Source organism: Protopterus annectens, chromosome 8.part0, assembly GCF_019279795.1.
Source record: "Protopterus annectens isolate FY-2018-M chromosome 8.part0, PAN1.0, whole genome shotgun sequence".
In the NCBI taxonomy this organism is placed as follows: Eukaryota; Metazoa; Chordata; order Ceratodontiformes; family Protopteridae; genus Protopterus; species Protopterus annectens.
Genome location: NC_056741.1, coordinates 1,123,749,879 through 1,123,773,064, shown reverse-complemented (window position 1 = coordinate 1,123,773,064; position 23,186 = coordinate 1,123,749,879). Strand labels below are relative to the sequence as shown.

The following is a 23,186-nucleotide window of genomic DNA, read 5'->3' as shown; positions in this document are numbered from 1 at the left end:
CAAATATCATAAAGTGATTCGAATTTAGAGGTTCTTTATAATGTGTTGACATGTTCTGATTTATATTTACATCCTTCTGATATGTTATTACTGGAGGAGGTTTGCTTTAGTTTTACTTATGATACTTTGCAACCAAAGGGGCTTAATAATGAATTGCTTATGAAATATTTAATACAACATATTTGGCAGTATCTTGAAACCTCATTTCATAGAAGTTAGGATATCTGTATTTTTGTATTGAACTGGCTTATTGTTACTAGTTAGGATATGTGTATTTTTGTATTCAACTGGCTTATTGTTATTACGATAAATGTATTTTTGTATTCAACTGGCTTATTCTTATTCTATGAACTCGTATGTTTCAACTGAATTATTTTTGCATTATGTTTTCATTTAAATTCATATGCATTCTGGTACATTCTGTGGTTCTACTTAGTAAAGTTCTAATTGATGAACTACTTAAGTGCTTTACTGTCTTTAAAACTTTCGAACCTTGAAGGTGTATACCAAGGCCCTAATTCATTTTTGGTTTTTACACAATGTTCCTGGTTTCTCATAAAGTTATAAAACAAAACCACGCAGATAAAATTGCCAGTATATTTGACCAAAACCAACTTAAAAAAGCAATTCACTGGGTCCACACCATAATCTCCATACCTCCACAGGAATAACAGGACCAAAATTCTTGTGAACACACTTTATTCCAAACACAAAGAAAGTTGATCGTTTTCATCTCCCTCACCAAAACAGAGGCTTCTTCAGAACTAAATTATTGTTCTCTTAAGTACCTCTTATATAATAGGTGTCACTTACATTCTAGTTAATTAATTAGACAATTTACAAATTAAAAATTCTATAGTTAAAGTGATCCACACCGCTCCATAAACTGACAACTTAAAACATTTATGTTTAAAGTATAAAATGTTGAAGCTTTAAGAAAAATACTACATTACATCCAGAGCTCTCTTTTTTAACACTGGAGCTAAAGGAATGTTCTCATTAATATCTGGTGGTGTGTTGGAGTTTAATTTTATTATCCAAAAAATTTCTCTCAACTCCAACCTGAGCTCCCACCACCCACCTCAGGCATTTAATGGAACTTGTTCTAAGATCCCAAATTTAAATCTAGTGAAGTCCTGACACTAAGGAGTGTTTATACATTGAATTATTCACATTACCCCTTGATATTGCATACAAATGTTCGTAGATTCTTCTTCTAAGTTTTCTTCCTGTCTTGCCTATATAACTGCCACAAGTTTGGCAGATTTAAATGTAAACTGTACCCTTGGTGTTGCAATTTCCTATGTGCAAATTAACCTTTTATCCATTTTCCTTTAATACTATATTCTTAGATTCAAGTATGTAGGGGCATTGTCTGCATGTCCCACACTTGGTAGGACCTTTATCAAGTAAAGAAATTATTTTGACAGGGTATTCAAATATTGATTTTAAATTCCTCCCCATCTTGTAAACAAAGTTCAGCTCATTCCCTATAATTTTTAGGACATCAGAATTGCCCCTACAAATTGACTAATTTCTAGATATAACTTCTCTCGCCTTCTTTTCCCTACACCAAATGGTATTATCATACTGTCACACTGTGTTGAGAATTTTTCTGTGTCTTGTTTATAGTACCACCAAGATTAGTTTCACCTAATTGGGGCTTGAATTTAGTTCTCTACCCGTCCAATATTTGAGCCCTTATGGGTTCTAATACTTTGTTGGGGTACCCCCTGCTTTTAAACAAGTTTGTAATAATTTCCATCTCTTGGTGGAAACTGTTGGTGTCTGAACACATTAATGCTGCCCTGACAATTTGCCCCTTAAAAATGTTACGTTTGGTGAATTTAGGGTGACAGCTTTTGTAATCTAGGTAATCATTAGAAAATGTGAGTTTCCTGAATATCTTTGAATTAAAACAACCTGCTACCTGGTTCTTTGAGATTGCTACATCCAGGTAGTTAATGGGTGTATCAGATACGTACATATATTGTTGAGGTACTCTACAAACACTACGAGTTGGTTATCTGACTCCTTCCATATAAAAACATTGCCCAAAAATTGTAGATATGTGAACCATTTTGTATGGAATTCAGATTTAAATACAGGTTTACCTTAACACGTGTATAGGACCATGTTGGCCTATAATGGGGCACAACTTTCCCCATTGCCACATATTTCAACTGTTTGTAATATTCACCTTCAAAAGTAAAGAAATTATTTTTGAGAATAAATTCCATCCCCATCATGACAAAATTTAGCAATTTGGAGCAGTGTGGACCACTTTAACTGCAGATTTTTTAATTTGTAAATTATCTAATTAATTAACTAGAATGCAAATGCCACCTATCATATAAGAGGTGTTTTAAGGGAAGAATGATGTAGTTCTAAAGTCGTCTCTGCTTTGGTGAGGGAGACGAAAGCGCTCAACTTTCTTTGTGTTTGTTGTGTTCACAAGAATTTTGGTCCTGTTATTCTTTTGGAGCTATGGAGCTTATGGTGTGGACATAATGAACTGCTTTTCTACGTTTTTTCTCATAAAGTTACTTTTTGTGCAAAATGATGTTTTTCTAAATTCTGTCCATCAGTCATGGAGGATTTTGTAACATTCATCTGGAAGCCCAGATTGGTGAGAAGAGACATAACCAACGTTAATGACTCGACATCTGGATAAAGGCACTGCAAAGATAAGCAAGTCTTCTAAATAAGGAAATATGTGGATGGCATTCAGTCTGCAATGAGCTGTGACTGGGGACAGACATTTCACAAACATCCTTGGAGCTGCAGAAAACCAAAGGGTAATGCAGAGAAGTGATAATGCAACAGAGAACCTTAGAAAGTTCCTGAATCCTGTGGCTATGTGAATATGTTAATAAGCATCTTTTAAGTCTACTGTTACCATACAACTTATGGGAGGAATGAAGGGTAACAGTTTCTACTAGGTCAGCATTCTGAATTTCAATACTTTCACATACAGTATTAGAAATTAAAGATCTGGTACTGGTCTCCAAGATGCCTCTTTCTTTGGTACCAGCAATATTCTGGAACAGAAGCCTTTGCACATTTGACTTACAGGCGTTCAGAGGCTGAGGAGAAATTCCTTTGAAAGGGTTTTTTTTTTTTTTTTGTATACAGTGCCATTTGTAACCCTCCTACACCACTTTTAACATCCAAGTGTCAGACACAATCTTTTGCGAAAGGGAGACATTAAGAATCAGCTTCTGGGACAAGTTTGTAGAGATACTTGCCTGAGTGGAATGCTGATATAGTCGTTCTATACTGATCTGTCCCTTTTTCAGAAAGGTCCCCTGGTTCTTATTTCCCTCCAGCCATCTATTTTTAGCTCTTTGCTTGCCACAATATGTCTGGTTCCGCTTATTTGGCTTTTTAGTGAAAGAGGGAGGGTTAAAAGATTTGTACTGGGGAACATGAAAACTCTTAGATGTGACCCAAATCTATTCTCCTGTTTCATCAAACTGTTTGAGAACCTGGGTAGCAGAAAAGTCAAATATCTTCTTGTCTAAAGCAGAATCTAAGATTTCAGACTTTACCTCATCAGCAAAATTTAGGTTGCGTACCAAGGCATTTCTTCTCAACACTGTAGCAGTGGCCCTAGAGACAGTGCCTGCATAATCCTATACACTGTTCAAAGCATGTTTTGATATCTGGGACAAGGCAGAAATAGTTGGATTCAGAAAGGAGCTTTCTTCTATAGAAGTGTGGGAGCAAATTCCCTCAGGCTGTCCATGTAACAAAGCATAAACTTCCACATGTACCCCTGATAATTCTGAAAGCTGAAGTGGAAGAAGAAAGCATCATCTTACCTAGGCAGTCCAACACCTTGCCTTCTTTGTCATCCGGAGAAGGGTTAGTGATCAAGACCAGCCTATAGCCAGCAGGCAAAGCACTGGATATGACTGCTGGGTCTCATCTAAGATAAGAGAAGAAATGCATTAGCCTGAGACACTTTATACATTTTTATCTGCTTTGCAGGGTCTGTTGGCAGAGTATCAGGATGACTGCAGGCAGCATTCATCACACCCTCCAGAGCTGGCAGAAATGGAGTGGGTAGTTGGGAAATGAGGCAAAGCCATTTGTAACATACATCTCCTCAGCACAGGGGGACATCCAATTTTCCAAACACCACCTTATTTATTTGGCTTTGGTTTGATTAAAAGAAAATTCCTCCACTAAGAGTTAATATTTTCCTCCCAACGTTAGGCTAGTGAATCTTACAAGAAGAAGCCATATCCCTGTCATAATCAGAATCATATGACCCTATCTCCTCAGGAAATTCTTTACAGGGGATGCCCACCAGTAATGGCTTGTGGACACCAGGATTCATAGCCTTGCTATGGTAATAAAATCATCTTTAACAGTAATTATGTCTTGTGATAAACCATGCTTAATTTTTTGATTTATTGTTTGTAAGAGTCCTGTGAAAGAAGACCTAGTCAAGGGAAGGATATCTGACTGGTCTGATGGTCTCTTATGTTGGAGTGCTTCATTAAAACCAAATTACTATTATTCTCACCTTCCCGCAGATCTACCCAACTAAACTTCACTATTTCTGCCATGGATAGCACTCTCATCTCTCCTGACTCAACAACCAAACTATTAGGTATTACTATTGACAATAATCTCACCTTTGACACTCACATCAATAACACAATAAAATTAGTTAATAAAAAAATTGGATCCCTTTATAGAATAAAACCCTTCCTTTCACCTGAAGCAAGGACCACCTTAGCCAGATCACACCTGATTTCTACCCTTCTATATGCTTCCCCCATATATACTAATCTCTCCAAAAACAACCTCAATAAATTAGCAACATCTTTCCATAATATTGCTCGATTTGCCACAGGATCCCCTTACAAAACCCACCACTGTCTGAACCTAAAAAATCTTGGATGGCTTGAATTTCAGAACCTACTTACACTGCAACAACTCATAATAGCTCATAAGATCCTATACCAACCAACCAAAACACCTATACTCTCTGAGCCTCATCTCACCATACAATAACCTGAAACATTTACGCTCTTCCAACAAACTATGGATAAATATAACCAAACCCAATAATTCTGCAGGTGACTGTCTCTTTTCCAACTCAATTGGCAAAATATGGAATAAACTTCCCTCAGAAATCCTTTCTTTGTCCTCTCTTCCGCTTTTTAAAACACAGCTAAAAATTGATCTCAACAAACACTGGCTTTGCTCTTGCACTAACCCTGATTAACTCTTTCCACCTCCCTTACCTTTTTCTTCCACCAAACGTCCTATAATCTATGCCTCTCATTAACATGGATGCATTTCACTGTGTGTTGCAAAAAAAAAAAAAAGTGTATTTTTCAACTTTATATGATTAGTGTATTTTCTATGTATTTGAATATTTTCATGTACTACCTCTTTTCAATTGCCCTGTCTTAAGCATTAATGATGCTGTACCTATCTTTGTCTTGTTCTACTGTACTTAACTTTGTGGAGCTTTTCTCCCCGGGCCTCTACTGAAAATGGACATATATCCAGCTAGACTAGCCCGGTCAACAAATGTAAAATAAATAAATAAATAAAAATCTCCAGGATAGTCTTTCTCAGCCCTACCGAAAATGGTTCACCCATACCAGACACTGGAATAGCTGAAGAGGATGTGGCTGAACCCCAGTTCATGGTGGCCAAAAGGACTACAACAGACAAAGCTGAAAAGGTAAGTGAGTGAGTGGTCTGAGGAATAACCAATGGCCACTACAGGTTCTTCCACTATCAGGCGAAACACAGACTGAGCTCAAAGGCTTTTTGTTAAGTGCTTCTTTCTATGAACAGTGGGAGTGAAACCAGCAGTACCAAAGTATCCAAGCTGTAGCCAAGAAGAATATGCCAAAAGTGGTAATGGTTGCTAGAATGAGTCAGTCTGAAGGCAAGTTGTTACCTCATGTACACAAGCGACACCCTTACACTCACACTTATTATCCCAGTCACTTCACAAAGTAAAAGCACAAGAAGCACTCAGATTCCCTGTCAGCACTCCATTTAAAATGTTAAATACACTGACAGGAAAAGAAAGATGGCATGTAAGTTGTCATGACCTGAATAAAAGCACTGTGCTGAAAAACACATCCTTGCCAGTCATTAAGTAAAATTTCAGTTACTAAATACAAGTCCCCAGTTAGTTAAATAACACAAGCAGCTTATAAAAAAAGCAGTTCCTGACAGGGTACTTCACATATTGCTAAAAAAAAAACAAAACAAAAAAAAAAAAACACTGGATTTCTTAAAGGGAAAATACAGCTTTTAGACAGAAAATAAATTTAAATATTTTCTTAAAAGGGCAACAACTCCTGTATGAGGGGGGCTCACCATTGGGGACTTATCTGCCAGAAATGAAGTTCTAAGCCAATTGCTGCTCCTTTGAGGATCCAGAGATGCATCTCCTTGAGGCAGAAATAAAGTATTGAAGAAATCTTCATTCAGACTGCTAATTTCCCTACTTGGGGCCAACCAATAAGCAGACAGAGTGAAGGTGTGGGATGAGTCACAGCTTTGTGAAACTGGTCAATTGTCATTTCCTGGTCAGGAAAAAAACCCAAATAGTCTAAAGATTACCTCAGCAGTGAGAATGATGAACATTTGAGGACACAAATGAAGCAAGAGAGAGAAGTGTTGAAAAACATATGATATGATGCACAAGAAAACAAACTTTATATACAAAATATGCAATATCCACACAAGAATTTTATAGGTTGCTCAAGTTATGTTACAAAACTCTTACAGAATTGGTTGCATTTTGTTAACCACCGTCACTAAAACAGATTCAAACTGCTTCTTTGTGAAGATGCCCTTTTAATTTTTATTTTAATCAGCAAGAGAGGTTAGGGATTTTACTATGGTTAGAAGGTGTGTTCCACAAGGCAAGTCTGGAGAATGCATGATCTCCAGTAATAGGCTACACTCAGAGAACTGGCGTTTCTTGGGGAATAAGCTAGGATGGCCCTTAAGAATTTTGAAAATTAATACACCAAACAGGAAGGTTGATCTTTCTATCACTGGAAGCCAATTTAGGTTCTTTACAGCAGTACATCGGTAGATTTGAGTATCTGAGAGAAGTACGAAGCAACACATTTTGTTTTCTGTAAACTGCAGTCTTTCAGTGCTATGCAACGAGTGGAAAGACTGAAGTGGGATGCCATATTCCAGTTTGGGGAGAAATATTTTTGGCTAAGGCAATGTGAGACAGGAGGTGAGAGATTCTATAGCAGAACTTTAGTTAAGACAGAGCATTCTTGATGTTTTCTGTGTGAATAGAGGTGGTCAATGATTGGGCCAGGGTGATACCAAATTATTTACATCCAGTCACCTGTGGGATGCAATTATTGTGATTGTCTGTAATGATGATTTCAAGTAGGTTAGGTTATCTTCTGGGAGAGGAAAAAAGCAAAATGTTAGACTTCTTGTGCTTTATTAGGGGCTTACCGAAATGTGACCAATTGGAGACATGGAACAAGGACAGCTGAAGTTGAATTTTGTAAATTAGTTGGATTTCTGCTACCTTGAAGCAGAGGTTTACCATCTCTGTACAGTATGAGGTCTAATTTAAGAAGGTCTTCGGTAAGGTCATTTATGAATAAGGAAGAAAAACAGGGAGCCCAACATAGAGATATGGGGTACTCCAGTGTTCAGGTTTTTGTAAGAAAGGTGATTGCTGTTGTAGACTTGAAAAATTCTGTTATCACGATAACTCTGGAAACATTTGGTTCTATTTACCCAAAGTAAAATTTAGCTAGCTTGTTAATTAGTAAGTTGTGGTTAGCAGTTAGTTTCAAATTACCTAGTTATATCAATAAATATAATATCCTGTCAGAGACAAACCCATCATTAATGTTACTGCAAATGGTATCAGTGGCTGTGAGTAGCACTGTGGTTGTATATCAGCTTGCTGCTCACGTGTCTACAGAATCCCTGCAAATCAGTCCATGACCTTATGTTTCTTAGTCAACTACAACAAAAAAATAAACAGCAGTAACATCCAGCATGCCCCCTCACTCTTCCAGCAAAACAACCACCTACTGCCTTACACTGCTGTGTACTACTCTGATGTTAGACTGGGGTGAAAATAAAACAAATACCAGTGGTAATGTGTTGCTGCCATGGGTTCCCCTTCATATGATTGAATTTCTCTAAACTCGAAAGTCATAAACTCGAAACCAGAATCTCGAATTTACAGAAACTCGAACATATGAAAGGGACAAAAAAAAAGTAACACCGTTCAAATGTTTTCGCAAGGGGCCTTCACTCCCCTGCAACCACCACATGGGGGGCTGTGCCCCCCACACCCCCCTACTTAAATATACCTACTCCAAGACTGCACTATAGCGAAGGAAAGGGAAATCTCCCATTCCGCACTATACACGTAAGCACAAAACAGAAGATTTTCCATTCCTCCGCTATAGTGCGGTCACGGAAAATTCACATTTAAAATGCTAGGGTACAGAGGACCTGGCCCCCTGCAATAAGGCAAGTTAATTTTTAATTTTTTTAAACCTAAGGCTCCTATTCACAATTTCAAGTGAATGTAAGTTCGAGATTCTGGTCTCGAGATTATGAATTTCAAGCTTCCATCCATTCGATCTTGTGAAGGGGAACCGCTGCCATGTTATAATCAGTATGCCTCCTAACCACTGCCTCAGATCACTGCCTCAGAATAATATCTACCCTCGGTGTATCTGGCTGATGATTTGGATGAAAGTTAAAGTACAAACTACAATAGTAACAATGTGTTGCTCTTGTGTACATACTCTATCTCCACCAAGACAAGCTATGATCTTCTGTTTCTCAAAAAACATAAAGATGCCGAATGCCTCATCACTCCTCCCACAAAAGAAAGCCACCTACAGCTTATTCCTGTAACATTTCACTAGGATAAAAATGAAAGAGCAAATAACTTCAATAATATATTCTACCATACTACTGTCAGACTTACGATACACAACATGCTTCCTGACCCCCCCCACGCCAAAAGAAAGCCACCTTTTGTGTATCCTGCTGATGTTAAGGATTGCTAAAAGTTAAAGAATGAAGTGCTAAAGTACCTTGTTGAGTTTAGGAAACTACAATGCCCATACCTCTCTCAACTGTCTCTAATTCTGGCTAAAAAATGTGATTTGTTTATCCTAATCCCTCCTAAAACTGGTGATTATGGGAGGAAAAGAGATGGACTGCACTTGTTAGACTTATTTCAGAAAAAAAATATAAATTTACAATCTCTTATTCTGTCAACTTCTCAAGTTAACAATATTAATATTTCAAAATGTGTTCTTGATTTTCCCCAAATATTTCTGGATTTGTCCCTGATTCTGGAAGTAAAACAATAAGTAAAAAGGTCACAAACAAAAACCATTTGGTTAAAAACCAAAAAGAAAAATATAGCAATTGCTAGACTTTCCACTGCGTGATACCTTAAACTTCTTGTATTAGAGGCAACATTGGATATATGCAAATCACCCATTAAGGACATCAGGTTTTTCAGCTAAATGGCAATTCTGAATGTCCATGACTTTTTCTTTTAAGTTTATTTCTGGATAATTTCAGGCCAATAAAGCCAACCCAAACACTTTTTTTTTTTGGGGGGGGGGGGCTTTTCTGTTTGAGCTTGCAACTCAGATACCCTTCTTGCAGAAGTCAGGTCAATCAGTAAAATTATTTTCCATATTAAGAACCTCAAGTCAGCCAGATTACCAGATTCAAATGGAGCAAGTATTAGCTTCTCTAACACAAAATTAAGATCCCAAGGATGGGCCACTGGTTTTCTTAGAAGCCTCTTATGCAAAAATTCTTTCAAAAACATTTTGACATGAGTCTGCATTAAAAGAGGAGGATCCATGGGCAGACATCCTGAAATGGACAATAAATGAACCTTGACAGCAGAATAGAAAGGGCATATGAAAGTAACTCACACAAATATTGTAGTACAAGAAAACAAGTAGCCCTGAATATGTGCTGGTTATGTTGTTGGCACCAACTAGTAAACATTTTTCCATTTGCTAATATGATTTTCCAGTAGTAGGCATTCTTGCTTCCATTAGTACCTGCTATACATCCTCAATAATTAGGTGCCTAAAAGGAATTAAGACTCCATCATCCAGACAGCTTAAGTTGACTGATGTTGGGGTATATCAAACACCCCTGTTCTTGTGTGAGTAGATCCAATCTGTGAGGAAGCTTGTGGTAATTGCCCCTGGCCATTTCCAAAAGGAAAAAACACAGGTGCCTGGGCCAGAAGGGAGTCACCACAATGATCATGGGGGATTTCTTCAAAATCTTACGTACCACCCTAAATATTAATGGAAAGGGTGTAAAAGCATACAAGAACATTCTTGTCCAAGGAAAAGAAAAGGCACCTGTCTTCCATGCCTTCTGGCATGGATTCCTGGAACAGAACCTTGACAGTTGAGAGAAGACAAAGTGGTCTACTTGAACTCCCCACGGATGTATCAAATCTTGTAAGACCCTGATCTAGTTTCCAACTGGAAGAGTCAGCCCTGGTCCTGTGCAGCTTTGTCTGCCTCACAGTTTTGCTCTAACAGAATCTAAGACTGTAGAGTGACAAACTGTGATGCCACATCCCAAGCTAGCATGGCTACTCTAACCACGAAGAGGTCCCAGTGACCAAAGATGATTCAGAGCGCCGAGTGCCTTTGTCAGGGCAAGTATCTCCTTGATATTTATGTGCTTGCATCTGTCCTTGGTGTCCTACACCTTCTGCACTTTTATCACTCCTGAATCTGCTCCCCAAGCAAAGTCTGAAGCATCTGTGGTGATTGACTGCTTTGGCACAGGAAAGGAGGAGAGGAGATGGGAGACCTGGATTTAAAGACATCTGCTGTCCCCACCAAAACATTTCTTTTCTATCTCTTCTAACAAACCTCAGCACTGGGATTTGAAAAGATAAAGGGCGTTGATGCTGGGACCAAATAATTTTCAGATACCACTGTATCTTTCTCATGTGGAACTGTGCAAGAGGTATCATGAGAATCATAGACACCATGAGACCCAAAATCTTGTAGTATTCCCTCACAGTAACTGAAACCGGAGTAGAAAACCTTAGAAACAGCTCTAGATAAAGGATCTATTTTTTTTTTTCCTGTGGGAGAAAAGCTCTTTGAACTGAAGTGTCTAGTTGACATCACAGGAACAAAATCATGTTTGAAGGAGTCAACAAAGACTTTTCTTGGAATCCCAGCTTGTGTAAGATACTTCTCACTGATGACAGAGATTACTGACGCTTTGAAAAAGACTCTGCAAAGATAAACAAATTGTCTAAATATGGAAAAATGTGGATACCTTGTAGCCTGCAATGAGTTCTAACTGTAGCTAGACACTTTGTGAATACTCTTGGGTGCACTGGATATTCCAAAGGGTACGGCAGAGAACTGATAATGAGATCCAGACACACAAAACCTTGAGAAACATTAGAAGTTTAGATGATGTGATAAGCATCTTTAAATCTAGTGCTGCCAATAAATTTGAAAGAAGAAAAGGAGGTACAGGCTGTGAAGTGACATCATTTTGAATTTGGGTACTATCACAAACAAGTTTAGGAAAGAAAGATCCAGAACTGGTCCCAAATAATTTTCTCTCTCTGGCACTAGGAACATCCTTGAATAAAAAATATTCCCCACCTGGGAAGGAGGAACTGGTTGTATCACTCCTTGGAAGGGCATGTGATGAAGTACCAGTGGAGAAAAATGAGTCTGATCTGGAGAATGAGGAGCCCAACAGCCACAGAGGACACTGCTAACCCCCAGTCCATAGTGGCTGTAAGTGCTATGCCAGAAGGATGTAGGGTAAAAGATGAGTGGTCTAATGTACAACAAATGGCCACTGCACAGTCATCCACCTGTGGCTGAGGCAAATTGCTAGCCTGCTGTGGTGGCAAATACTGTTTGCTTAATTTTTTTCTTTTTGTGGTTGGAAGGAGGAAAGGCTGTGGCACAGGTTGTCTGTTCCATAGTCAAGCCAAAAATGATTGGTCTTTCACATGAAGGACAAGCAGAATTGCTGGTAAACACTACCAGGCCACAAAAGTTACATTTCTGACAAATAAACAGAAAAAAGTATTTTAAAACACTATGCCAGTCTTATCACACTAAAATAATTTCTCCACAGAAAATTTTTTTTCAGTTACTTTACATCACTTTTAAACAGACAGAAAAAACAAGAGCTCCATTTAAAATCAGTCTGGAGACAGTGCATTAAAATCCAACACTCCTACCTTTAAATAACTTTCCTGAAGAAGAAAGTAATAAGACAGCAACAAAATGAAAAAGGGAAGGCTTTTCCCCAAAGAGAACTCATCTGACCGGCAAAAGAGAGCACATGCCAACTGTTGAGCCTTGAAAGCCTCAAAGAATTGGCAGCAGTAAAGTTTTGAAGGGCTTTGTATCTAAACTTGCCTTTTAATCAGCTCAGCTCGAGCTGCCTGACAGTTTAGGCGCATGGAATGTGCCATGGAGCTTTTGAAGCTACCCACTGTTGTATCCTTGTCAGGATATAATCCATATAGCCAAGGCTACAGCAGCAGTGACCAATATGGTGAATACCTATTAATTACCTGTCTGGTTCTTTCCATAAGTTGGGTTTAGCTAGCACTGAGTGGCAACAAGCTGACAATGGAGAACATGAAAAGGCCCCTTAGAAAAAAAAATGCTTACAAAAAAACTATACAAGACGACACATTCTCCATCCCCCAAGTTTGTTTTCTGTTTTGCCACTCCTTTTCTAACTAAATGCATGCTATAATGTATAAAAGTGTATGCTTGCTGATGTCAGTAAGGGCAATACAGGATTGTACTGTTACTTTACCTAGTTTTGTTTAGTCTGAGGAAAATACAAAGAAAAATATTTTTATTTTACAGAATTTGCTTCCATTTTACATCTCCAATTTCATTATAATTTTTAAGATCAAAAGTTAGTATATTTTTTAGATTTTTCTTTCACTTTTTATTTAAAAAGACAATTTATTGCAGTGTTGATTTGAAGCGACATCTCCACTTCGTCACACACAGGTCTGATTCCGGGTCAGTTACTTAAAGAGGTTATACAGTCCCATCTACAGAGGCAATGCAGCATAAACTGTGTGATGTAGGTAGGACAGTACAAGACTGAACACGACAACTTTCTCTGTATAACATGGGATGTCTATATATCAGTTCCTAGCTAGACTGCTAAGACAGGCTTGACCTCATGAGGTCACATTTACTTGGCATTTATTACTGTAACTATGCTACTTAAACTGACATCTGCTTTAATTTTTCTAAAATGTTTAGCATTTTTGTTGTAGGGGCAAGAATCCACCCAATTCATAAAAGTTACGGCACAGTTAGAGTTTATGAAATCATTGCTCCTTTAGTTACTGATGCTTCCCAAAAGTTCTTGTCTTAATATCTGAAATGTTCTCAGAAAAGATCCTCTTGTAGTTCAGACAGAGTTAACCTCTCCTGGTACCATATTTAAATATGAGTGGAAATTCTTTGCTATCATAAATGTTCCCAGCACACCTGAAACAACTCCATTTCACATTGCTTAACTTTCTGCTTGCTTATCTTCATATTTTGTAATATAATGATGAAGATGAACTCTTCAAGGATTCAGGATCTCATTAAAAGGCCACAGCAAATGAAATGCAATATGGAGGTAAGAGTAGCCCTGCCATGGCCAACAACTGCATAACAGTATTAGACCTCTGAATGTAGTACCTATAACAAAACTCCAAATCCTTACATACTATAAGCCCTTCCCTCCCTACACTCTGGTTACTGTCATACTGACTACTACTGTATATCATATCACACATACATGGACTTATTTATTAGCCATGAATTCAAAAGTTAGTAGCATACAAGTTTTTGATGTCAGCATTTATGCAGCTGCACTACTTGTGTACCTAACTTATAAATAGCAAACAGGCTCTGCAAGTTTCAAAAACGTTATTAAATTTCCAGTCAGAATATGAAGGCTCTCCTACACCAACATGCACACAAACTGTTAAATGAACAAAAGCTTTTTAGTAAAGACTACACATTCCCCTCCTAAAATGACTTCAATAATGCAACTTTTTCTTATTTAGGCAGTTGTGAAAGTTAAAAATTTAAGAAACCCTTGCCTTCTTGAAGCATAAATGGCTGCGACAAGGGTGGGATCACCCAAAATGTGTCATCATCCAATGAACGAAGTGACATTACTGGGACAATGGCTGAGTGTCCATAATCAACGAAGAGGACAACAGCATGGACTCCTATCACCTCCAGAATCCAGCATCTGTGGAAAAATTAAAACAAGTGAAACATTATTCTACAAGACAAAGAACAGTACCATAATAATCGTACACTGTACACATAGCATCTCAAAAACACAAATGTCTGTTACAGAATCAAACCAATCCATCTTATCCCATTTCTGTGGCTTGCATCCTTAACACCGCCTAAGTGTTGACAACATGTCACCAAGGCTCAGCTCTCCCAGCTCGGTAACTTGCGTCTTATCCAAGAATAGCTACTTAAATCCCAAGCAGGAATGTAACTAATTTGCACATTATCACATTCCATTAAGATTCAAATTGGTTAAATGCTTCATTGCATTATGCTCTGCAACACAGCAATAAATCTACTATACATACATACAAAGTAGCTACACTGCAACATTTAAACAGCAGCAAAACCATTTGAAATCTCACTCAACATTTAAAGACTCAGTGCAAATATGAAAATTATGCAGGCATATGTATTCATTGCCATAGATGCCTCTGGTAGTTATCTTCCATTCTGAGTAAATTAATTTATGCATATTCAGTATTCTAACTGATGTATGTAAACAATAACAAAATGGAAAATGACCTTTTTTTTCCAGTGAGACACATCCAGACATAGGGATTAAACATATGTCAACTCCTGTAGCTTGAAAAATAGTTTACTGCATTAAAACAGCTACTTAAAAGCTCAACTACCGAGCAAATGACAAATTTACTAAGGATACCAACTCTTAAAAAGTTGAAATACAACTCAAAACCCACTCAGCCATAACATTCTACAGGACATAAACAACCTAGATGTACTTCTGACACAAGGTCTGGCAGATAATTAGCCTAAAGGTTACATTAAAAGAAGTGGAAATGTATCAAAAGGCATCTTGCTCGTCTATACTAGCTAAAAGAACGGCAAAGATGCTGCCATAACAGAAATGGATCAATGTGGTTTTGTGGAGTGGATGCACACATTTGATATTAATAAACGATGATCCAGAGGGAAGTAGAATGCAAGAAAATACTGCTGCTGTTGGTGGGTCTTGATACACAGAAAGCATCCAAAGCTGGGGTTTTTATGAATAGGTTGTTGGAAGAATATGCATTCCCTGACACAATAACAAAGTTATTCAGCAGGCTATATGAAGATCGGTGGCAAGAATTAAAATGGGAGGGTTACTCTCTGATAAGTTGCATCTGAGCACCAGAACCAGGGAGAGGTATCCTCTTTCCCATTTGCTATTTGCTTAATCTCAGTGAAGTAGAACATTCGGACACAGTTTCAAGTTTCTTGGGGGATATAAAATTAACAAAGACAAAACAAGGCTATGGCCATAAATTATGTACCCACACATTAATTGGTTGAACAATAATATATACGAATCCTCCACTTCTTCACCAAAGAAACATGTAGAATACAAAAGGAGAACACCAACTGCTGCAATACTAATTTTTTATTCTGGTACCTCGGCCTTCGCCTTCTCCTGAAACTATGGTAACAAATCAACAATAATATGGTGCATTAATTGTTCAATTAAAGATTTGTATAAAAATGGGTGGAGCACTTAGTAAAAATGTATTCCAGGAGAAGGCGAAGGCCGAGGTACCAGAATAAAAAATTTGTATTGCAGCAGTTGGTGTTCTCCTTTTGGTTGAACAATACCCATATTTACTGGGACAATCATTTAGGGTTATGGCAGCAAAGAATATGTGGGAAGAGACTACACAAAAGATAAAAAAAAAACTGAGAAACTGGAAGCTCTTGCTTATGGATATAGTAATATACAAACAGTGAAAATGCTTTTATTCCCCTTTAGTTTTATACACAGGTCAGGCATACATTTATCAACCAGAGGAGAAGTTGTGGATGATAATAGAGAGTTGAAGGAATTTAGCTGGGATGGGAAGAGGGCAATATTTTAGCGGGACAAGTTGATCCTTCAAATAGAACAAAGTGGTTTAGGACTGCCTGATTTGAAGGGATATTTTACAGCTGCACAATTAACGCTCATATACATAACACAAAGTCATAATCCAAAGTTGAAGGGGATGATGAAGCAATGGGGAAATTTGAAAGGAGAGAGTGGGATTTCTGGATGCAGATCCTTAAGGAGAATAATGAGAGCAATACAGAATATATTAACAGCCATGCAAATTATATTCATAAACCGGGTGAAAGTATTCGAAAAACTAAGTCAACACGAAAATGGAGAAAGTAGATTTGGCCAAAAGAAATGACTGCAAGTAGGGGTACAGAAAATTGGCTAGAGGGGCTGGAATTTACTGGAGAAATCTGGCAAAGGAACCAAGGTATTGGGAACAAATAACTAGAGATGGAAAAGTAATAGAATTTTTGACAGCAGGCTAGAGACTGCCTTCCCTACTAGGTATTGATAGAGTTACAGGCAAAGAAAAAGGGATAGGGGAATACTAACTGAAAGACCTGCTCTAGTAGAGTTTTTAGTTGATTCCAGAGCAGAAGCTGCTGTTAAAAATGCAGTAATTAGCAGGGCATGTAAAATACTGCATGATAACAATAAATCAGAGGAGGTGATATTGGGAAGACGGACTGGATAAGCAATTTAACAGGGAAAATGGCAGGGCATATGTATGGCTCCAAAGCATGCAACAAAATCCAAAAGTTTTAGGATTTTTGCTTGGAACTGTATGCATAGGTGTTTTTATACCCCAAGCAGCCTTCAAAGAATTTTTCCTCGAGTAGGCAGCAATTGCTGGATGTGGTGATGGGGAAGAAAGAGGTAACTGGGAATAAGAAGTTATGTACTCACCATAACGTTCCATCTGAGTAGGTAAACTTCATTTGTCAGCAACCTATGGGGTCATCGGATCCGAGCCGGCAGCTTCCAACAGCTAAGATCCGAGCTCCAAGCTCCTCCCCCTTACCCATAATCCCCTGCTATCCCTTCCTGACTTCAGATCGAGTTTGCTTACACATAGACCATACGATACCAAGAACCACCTCTATACTCTAACCTAGAGACAATCCGCCATGAAAGCAAGAGTCCTTTGAACATCCATAAAGGTTAGGGGGACGGAGGGAGGGACGGTTGCTGACAAATTAAGTTTACCTACTCGGATGGAATGTTATGGTGAGTACATAACTTCTTAATCTGAAGTAGTTAACTTCATTTGTCCATCAACCTATGGGACAGAGTCCCCAGCTACCTGATTCTTGGGTGGTCCTCATGGAAGGATGTTCTGGAGCACTGCAGAGCCAAAGTATGCTCTCCCTCTGGAAACTATATCCAATTTGTAATAGTTTATAAATGTATGAGATGAAGCCCAAGCGGCTGCTGAACAAATGTCATCCAACGACACCCTAGATCGAAAAGCAGCAGAGGTAGAAATCGACCGAGTAGAACGGGCATGGACTCCTTGAGGTGCAGGCTGGCTAGAACTCTCATATGCCAAAAGAATACATTGGGAAATCCATCTGGACAATGTGACTTTTGTTACAGGTTTTCCCAAAGACAATTTAGCAAAGGATACAAAAAGCTGGTCTGATTTCCTGTGATCAGCTGTCCTGTGCAAATAGAATCTTAGTTGCCTATGCACATCTAGAGAGTGCAACTTGTATTCACCTTTGTTCTGATAATTTGGAAAGAAGACTGGTAAATTAATAAATTGGTTGATATTAGACTCCGAAGCAATTTTGGGCAGAAAAGAGGGGTTGGTCCTGAGTGAGACTCTATCTTTGTGAAAAATCAAATACAGTGGGGCTTGGCGCAAAGGGCTTGAAGCTCCGAGACCCTTCTGGCCGAAGTTATGGCAACAAGAAAAACTGTCTTGCAAGATAAGTATTTCAGATCCACCGAAGTTGCAGTCTCAAAGGGAGGAGCTGTTAGAGCCTGAAGTACAAGAGTTAAATCCCAAGGAGGGACTGCATCTTTAACCGGAGGTCTTAGTAGGAAAGTGCCTTTTAGGAAGGTCTTACATAGTTTGGACGAAATCAAAGGGCCGAGAACACTGCCAACATGATAATGAGAGATTGCAGCCAACTGGACTTTGCCCGTAGAAGAGCTAGCACCTTGGCCGAATAATCCTGACAGAAAATCTAGTACTGCTGGCAACGGAGCTGTAAAGGGATCCAAGTTGTGATGCTCCACCCAAATAGAAAAACGCTTCCATTTACTATTATAAATTCTTCTAGTAGATGGCTTGTGAGCGGCTACTAGAATAGCCTTGACAGAGGACGAGATACCGGGAGTCCTAGCTATCACTGGAACTGGATCAATCCAAGCTGTGAGCTTGAGGTTGTCCAGATTCGGGGTTGACAGGCCTGATGGGTGAGAGATCAGATCCGGGATGGGATCTAGAATCCATGGGGGATTCACTAGATGAGACCATAGATATGGGAACCAAGCTTGACAAGGCCAGAATGGGGCAATGAAGATTATTCTGCTCCCCAACCGTCTGGCTTTCTGTAAAAAAACTTTAGCATCAGGGGCAGAGGAGGGTAAGCATAAAGTAGACCGGGTGGCCAAACATGCACCAGAGCGTCTCTGGGGGATTTCCCGGGTGGGGGGATTAGAGCGAAGTAGTCGCTTCACTTTGCGTTCGAAGGAGAGGCGAAAAGATCGCAACAAGGTTGACCTCATTTGGAGAAAATCTGCTTCGCTACTCTGGGATTCAGAGACCACTTGTACGGTGAGAGGATGGTTCGACTCAGTCTGTCTGCCAAAATGTTGGACCATCCCAGAATGTGCGTCGCTATGAGAAAGCGGTTGGTGGACATCGCCCATTCCCACACTCGCATGGCCTCCCGACAAAGTGGATAGGACCTGGTTCCCCCTTGTTTGTTGATATACCAGACGACAGACATGTTGTCTGTCTGGATCGCAATTGTCCCCAAGGGAAGAAGGCTCTGAAGTGCTTGCAATGCCAAAAGCACCGCTCTCATCTTTAGGACATTGATATGCAATGAGGTCTCTGAATGGTTCCATGTGCCTTGGACGGTCCTGCCCAAGCAGTGCCCCCCCCCCCACCAGAGGCGAGAAGCATCCATGGTCACCGTGGCTAGAGGAGGGGACAGAGAAGGGGTGCCCCTTCTGGAGGTCCGGGGACTGAAGCCACCATAAGAGGGCTTTCCTGCACACCCTGCTGAGAGGAATGGGGAAGCTCAGGGGATGTCGCAGGAAGGACCACTGGACTTGCAAAGTCCACTGAAGAATTCTCATGTTTAAGCGAGCCATGGGTAGTAGGTTGATGGTTGCCGCCATCGAGCCTAAAGCCCTCAGGACCAATTCCGCAGGGGGAGCTGGGGATTGTAGAAAAGCCAGTACATGGAGTTTCAGAGTTCGTAGCCAGTCCGGAGTCAAGAAGGCTAGAAGCTGGTTTGTGTTCAATCTGGGTCCGATGAAATCTAGGATTTGAGTTGGGAGAAGGGAAGATTTCCCGATGTTGATCGTGATCCCCAGCTGGGGAGCTAGATGGAGAAAGTAATCCCTGGCAGTGCATAGTAGATGCCTGGTGGGGGTGGTCAGGAGCCAGTCGTCCAGGTACGGAAAGACCTGAATTCCCTGGAGTCTCAGGTGGGCCGCTACAATAGTTAACATTTTGGTGAACACCCTGGGGGCTGTGGAGAGACCAAAGGGAAGGACCCTGAATTGGTAATGGCTGGCTCCCAGCCGGAAGCGGAGAAACCTCCTGGATCGTCTGTCCATCAAAATGTGGTAGTACGCATCCTTGAGGTCTATGGAGCACATCCAGTCTTTCTCCTGCAGAAGGGGGAGAATGGATTGAAGGGTGACCATCCGGAACTTTTCTTTGGCTACTGACAGGTTTAGAAAGGACAGGTCGAGGATTGGTCTTGGGTCCCAGTCCTTTTTTTTGGCACCAAGAAGAACCTGGAGTAAAAGCCTGATCCGGACTGGTCTGGGGGGACGTGCTGGATTGCTCTTTTTTCTAGCAGCCAGAGTATTTCCTTGGCTGCTGCCTCCCTTTGATTGGGTGGACATCGGGGAGGCTTCAAGAACTGAGAGGGGGATTGAGAAAGGGGATCTTGTAGCCTCTGGATATGATCTGAAGCACCCAGCGATCTGTTGTAATGGACTCCCAAGCTGCCAGGTGCTTCGATAAACGCCCCCCCCGACTGCCTCCAGAGTGGAGCAGTCGGGTAACCCTTCAGGGTTGCTGCGTGGGCCGATCAGAGAAAGGTTCTCTGTACCCAGAGTTCTTTGGGCCCCCTCTGCCTCTAGGGCGGAGTCCACCCTGTCCTCCTCTGCCTCTGAAGGACGAGGGGTCCGGAGCGAAATGGGGCTGTTGAGACTTCCGGAACCATATCTTCTTCTGTCCCTTTTGATTCCTGGAGAAGGACCTCTGGGGAGCAGAGAAGCGGACTCTGACGGCAGACAACATGTTCCCGTCTTTCTGGACCAGTGTGTTGCGTACAGTCTTGCCAAAAAGGGCAGAACCATCAAACGGGGCATTTGCGAACGACGCCTTAAAGGGTTCCGCGAAATCACAATGACGGAGCCACGCCTGTCGCCATAGGACGACACCCGCTCCACTAGCTCTAGTGGCTCCTTCCGTGGCATGGGATAGTAACCACATAGATGTATTGGAGATACATTTGAGAGTGGCCATTCGGGTAGAGTACACTTTCTTGTCCTCCGCCGACATGGACTCTGGGGGCGACCCAGCGTATTCTTTGATAAGATCCCGCTGGAGCCATATCATGTGTGCCATATAATTCAGCGACCTCACAGAAAAGGTGGCTGAAGCGAACACCCCACTTCCCAGACAGTCCATCGTCCGAGACTCCTTGTCTGGAGGATGGACCGAGGAACACTCCTTGGCCAGTTCCCTTTTGGTGGAGGCCGCCACCAACATGGCATCTACTGGGGCTCCCTTGCTCCAACACGACTTATCCGAAGGGGGGCTGAGAATTTTGTCCGGCCTCTTTGGAATGGGCTCCACAGTGTCTGGTTCCTTCCATGCCCTGGTAGTAATCAGGTCTACCAGGGGATCGGCGGGAGGGGACATCCAAGAGGTAGACGGGCCTGCTTCAAACACCTCCAGGAACACACACTCGTCAGAGGAAGGTTTTGGGGCAGACCACCCCCCTCTGATCCGAAGCATCTTCATGATGTCTCCGAAGGAGACGTCTTCGGGGGGTGACCTTGGGGAAACTTCCCCTTCCTCCAAGTCTATGTCCTCTGTCAAGGACTCAGGGGAGTCCAAGTGCCTCCTCTTGCACTTGCGTTTGTGAGGGACCTCCTCGGGGGGGCTGTCCGAAGAGGCCTCACCAACTACATCCTGTTCCAGCAAGGGAACTATCTGGGATGTCTGTGCAGGCTGTCCCTGGGGCCAGGTGATGGAAGGCGGACCCATCTGAGAGGGAGTGCAGGGTGGAGCCGTAGCTGAAGTCGGGGGCCTGGAATCCCTTGACAAAACCCTCTCCATGACATTGAACGCAGAAGGAGAACTGCTCTCCCTAGGATCCGAGAGCAGACCCTCCCTCGGATCAGACATGCAGATAGGAGCCGGCGCTGACGCGGTCGGATCCGAAGGGCCAGTATGCTCCGACTGAGACGGTGCCAAAGCCATACTGACAACTCCGGATCGAAGCTCAGCTCTCGGCTCCGAGAGCTCGGATCTGAAGAAAAGGGACCCAACAGACTCGAAGGTGCCATCGGCGCCGAAGTACCCGATACTAACGGTGCCGACAGTCCCCTGGCTTTGACGCTACCCGGCTCTGAAGGCTCCGAACCCCGAGAGTGGGTCAGAGAAGGAGCGATCGGGACGAAAAAGGGGGTCGAGCTCCCCCCCAGAGGGGGGGGAGGCAGGAGCACTCCCATCTGCAGCTGGGCCTGGAGGAACCTTCGCATCATCCGGTCCAAGTCTGCATCGGACAAACTCCGGGTAGACCTTGATGAGGCCACCAAGGCAGGCCGGAAGTGCCGCCTCAATGACCTCAAAGGCGACCGGGTCTCCTCCTCCGGCCCCGGCGAAAAGCGGGGTGAACGGAGCTGGGAAGGAGAAGACTTGGAGGCCCTGGGAGAAGAAAAGTACAGTTTTGTACCTACCATAAATGTAGATGTTCGAAGATCCACATTGCTGCAGTCCTTACACTTGGGTAGTCCGCTGTCCTCGGTCGGCCCGAATATCAAAGTATAAGGCTGACGTCGGTCAAGGCGCATTTGACTGACATCAGGACGTCAGGGTACAAATGCGCATGACCGACGTCATATCCTCAGTCTTTTCTTGCCTCAGATGTCAGAAGACCCTAAAAATAAAGGTCAAAACCAAAAGACAGCAAACAAACAACCACCCGTGCATTAATTATATGTACAATATATACAATATACACAATATATACAACCCAACCCACACAACCACCTCTAACTACAGAGGGGAAGGAGGGAGGGTAAATTGGACTGCAGCAATGTGGATCTTCGAACATCTACATTTATGGTAGGTACAAAACTGTACTATGTTCTTCATCTCACATTGCTGCAGTCCTTACACTTGGGTAGAATCCCAAAGCAGAGGTAAGGGAGGATGGCCAAACTATAAGGAAGCAGGAGCTGCCAAAATGCCCTGCAAAACAGCAGTGGCAAAACCAGCCCTGGATTTAGAGTAAAGTGGTAGGTGATAATGCCTAGAGAAAGTATGCACTGAACTCCAAGTAGCTGCCTCCAAAATATCCTTGGTTGCCACCCCCCTCAAAAAGCTGTCAGTGGCAGTAGCCCTAGTGGAATGAGGCCTAATCCCAGCTGGAATCTCCTTGCCATGATGGGAATAACAGAAGGCAATGCAAAACCCAATCCACTTAGAAATAGTTTGTTTTGACACAGGCTTGCCCTGAGAACTCAAAGCAAAAGAAACAAATAACTGCTGAGACTGCCTGAACCCTTTAGTTCTGTCC

At 41.4% G+C, this 23,186-nt stretch overlaps 1 protein-coding gene across 1 annotated transcript in view; it reads right to left on the bottom strand.

Annotated features, from left to right (window-relative positions):
• TDRD10 (tudor domain containing 10) overlaps positions 1–23,186 on the bottom strand; it is a 1,185,287-nt gene that overhangs the window by 9,001 nt on the left and 1,153,100 nt on the right. Inside the window, exon 12 of the mRNA XM_044079377.1 lies at positions 14,162–14,316. Within this exon, the coding sequence (XP_043935312.1) occupies positions 14,162–14,316 (155 nt within the window). The remainder of the gene's footprint in view (positions 1–14,161; positions 14,317–23,186) is intronic.